The sequence below is a fragment of the Mus pahari genome, chromosome 7 (assembly GCF_900095145.1).
Source record: "Mus pahari chromosome 7, PAHARI_EIJ_v1.1, whole genome shotgun sequence".
NCBI classification, from domain to species: domain Eukaryota; kingdom Metazoa; phylum Chordata; class Mammalia; order Rodentia; family Muridae; genus Mus; species Mus pahari.
Genome location: NC_034596.1, coordinates 104,977,572 through 104,980,725, shown reverse-complemented (window position 1 = coordinate 104,980,725; position 3,154 = coordinate 104,977,572). Strand labels below are relative to the sequence as shown.

The 3,154-nt window shown below is 45.7% G+C and overlaps 1 protein-coding gene across 4 annotated transcripts in view; it reads right to left on the bottom strand.

The window, feature by feature from the left end:
* Positions 1-3,154, bottom strand: part of Tecpr2 (tectonin beta-propeller repeat containing 2) — an 82,802-nt gene that overhangs the window by 23,427 nt on the left and 56,221 nt on the right. For all 4 annotated transcript variants that reach the window (XM_021202011.2, XM_029540586.1, XM_029540585.1 and 1 more), the window contains 2 exons: positions 2,651-2,891; positions 1,125-1,214 (listed from right to left, as the gene is read on the bottom strand). In XM_021202011.2, the coding sequence (XP_021057670.1) occupies positions 1,125-1,214; positions 2,651-2,891 (331 nt within the window). The remainder of the gene's footprint in view (positions 1-1,124; positions 1,215-2,650; positions 2,892-3,154) is intronic.

The following is a 3,154-nucleotide window of genomic DNA, read 5'->3' as shown; positions in this document are numbered from 1 at the left end:
TATGAGCCACCATGTGGTTGCTGGGATTTGAACTCCGGACCTTCGGAAGAGCAGTCGGGTGCTCTTACCCACTGAGCCATCTCACCAGCCCAGCAGTCTATATTTTTAATATACACTATTAGGGCTGTCCATTCTTCCAATCCCCAGGAAGGAGAGGGGCAAGCAGTCTCTCAGAAGGCATTTCCCTTGTTCTTCTGCTAATGGGTGGGCAGCAGGCGCTGAAGGAGGAGGAAATCAGGAGTTATGCTTGTGGCCCTTGCATGTTCTGGAACTTCCAGGGCTAATAGTGTCTGTTTAGAATGCCAGTCATCCTTGGGAATTACAACCCAACCACACTGTGTAATGTAAAGCATTAGCTAAAACTTGTGGGCATATGTTTTGGAATACTTTTTTTATTTTAATTAAATAATTAAATAATTAATTAATTAAGCTAATTGGTTTGCTGAGGCTGGGTTTCTCTGTAACAGTCCTGGCTGTCCTGGAACTCACTGTGTAAACTAGGTTAGCCTCAAACTTACAGAGGTCCTCAGTGCTGGGCTAAGGGTATGCACCACCACACCCAGCTATTTTTATTATTTATCCTCAGTGCTGGCTAAGGGTATGCACCACCACACCCAGCTACTTTTATTATTTAGGTTTTTTTTTTTTAAGATTTCTTTATCTTATGTGTATGAATGTTTTCTCTGCATGTATATATGCATTATGTGTAGGGTTGGTACCCATGTCACAGAAGGCAGGAGGTATTATATGGATCTCTTGGAACTGAAATTTCAGACAGTCATGAGCTGCCATATGAGTACGAGGAGTCAAACTCAGGTCTTCTGGAAGAAAGAACCCTAGGAAATCCTGTGCTGCCAGCTCCTACCACATTGCACGGTGACCTCCCTCCAAAGGATACTGCCTCAGCCTCAGCTCTGCTACCCTTACCCCACTTGGTAGCTCTCCTGAGCACGCCTATCCAGTGCTGCTGGCCCACAGCACAGCCCTATCCCCTCCCTCTCTCAGGTCTGTAAGACCACACTGCAGAACCCACAGGCCACAGTCAGAGGACGGCAGGAACTTTTCCTCCACTGACTGACTAAACTTGCACACCGTGACTCTCAGCTGGGCTAAGGCTGACTCACCATCCTGGGTGGGAGCAGGAGAAGCCAACACAAAAGCCCATTTTGTGGCAGAAGCTGTTCCCCGGGGAACAACGGTATTCCAGTAAGTTCCTGGAGAGAATAAATATAAAAATGGGTTAGGGAAAGAAAAAAAACAAACAAAAAGCTCTAACACTTCAGTTTTGGTTTTAGACTATAGTTGTCCTTCAAAGCTCTTACAATGATTTCTAGTGTCCTTAAACAAAGTGGCATAAGCTACTTATTTCTCTAAGCATCATCAAGAAGAGCCATACCTTGTTCACTGAAGCCTGAAGAGGCTACACAGGGGACAAAGCTAGAGGAAATTCATCAAGAGGGAGGCATTCAGAAGTGAACACACAGCTCATCTATGGATATGGCTAGCATGTTCAACAGTGGCCATAATTCCCCCCTGTAAGTGAACGGTTCTTTCTCAGCAGACTCTGTAGGTGTGGTAGATCTTTAAAACCAGATTTCCTAACTTGTACATGTGTCTGTGTACAGGTATGTCCAAGCATGCTCATCAAGTCCATCTATCACTTTCCACACAGGACTTAGAGACAGGTCTCTCCCCAATCCTGGGGATCGTGTTCTTTGTCCTAAAGATTCTCCTGCCTCTGCTTACCTTGTTGCTAGTCACAGGCATGCATAGGATACCTGGCTTGTTATGTGAGTACTGGGATCTGAACTACCCTCATGCTGTAACCACTGAGCCACTTCAATCCAACCACATACCCCCTTCAAACAAGATTCTTTGTGTGAGTGTGTCCACAAGTATGTCATGGCATGTGTGTGGAGATCAGAGGACAACTTCTGGACTTATGTTTTCTCTTCTCCTCTTGTGTTGGGAGCAAGGTCTCCTGTTCTGCCGGTGGGCCATGTATGTGACCATCTGCCTACTTCTGTCACTGCCTCCCCATTTCCTCACAGGCATGCTCTCCTGAGCCTCCATTGTATCTGGCTTTTTGTTGTTTGTTTTGAGAAAGGATTTCTCTACATAGCCCTGGCTGTCCTGGAACTTACTATGTAGACCAAGCTGTCCTTGAACTCAGCTCTGACTACCTTTATCTCCCGGGTGCTAGAATTAAAGGCATGTGCTACCATGCCTGGCTATATCTAGATTCTCACACAAGTTCTCAGGATGAACAGAGGCCTGCAGGATTGTATGACATATGCTTTTACCTGCAGAGCCATTTCCTTGCCCACCCCCGAATGGATTATGAGATTGAGCTAGTCCTCCGTTTGTCTTTATTACAGAATATTAGGTTATCATAGGAAAGTGATGACACATTGTCCAGACACCAAGTTTTAGGAATGACAGAATGAAAAAGAAAACAGAAAGGAAAGAGGCCACAAAGCCTGGGTGCCTCTGTCACAGGCGGCTTTCCCACTGGTACTGTATTATCTCAAGAGGGGACCTTAAAGCCGTTCATTAAATGTTCTGTGAGTCCCTAGGTTAGATTCCCACCACCACGAAAAATAAGATAAACAAAGTAAAAATAATGTGAAAACTAGAGTAATTGACTCACCTATGAGACTTCCTTTAGCAACATGGAATTCATTCTTCCCTGAGGAGATCCACACACCACTCTTGTTAACCCCTAGTAGGCTGGGCTGGCACTGAAGCTGCTGAGACCAAAACGCCATGCGCAGTTTGTCTGCGACCTTTTCAACAGGGGCTTGGGCTGCTGTGGCTACTGAGTGTGTGGCATGCATGATGGTCTGGAACAAGCTGCACTGGTCAAACACCACATAGTCCGTGATGCTCACCTGCAGGAAGGGGACCAGCTGAGCCTTGCTGCTGGCACAGGCCCCGAAGCCCACCTGCCTCCAAAGGCAACACCCACATACAAGTACCCAGCAGCAAGACCACCAAGTACCTGAGACCATACACACACCCCTGCACAGGACTGAGCTAATAAGCAGCTGTATTATGTCCCTGGGTGGGCTCACAGGGAAGGAAGAATGCTCTCACCTTATTTTACTTTTTTTTTTTTTTTTTTTTTTTTTTTTTTATTTATTTATTATATGTA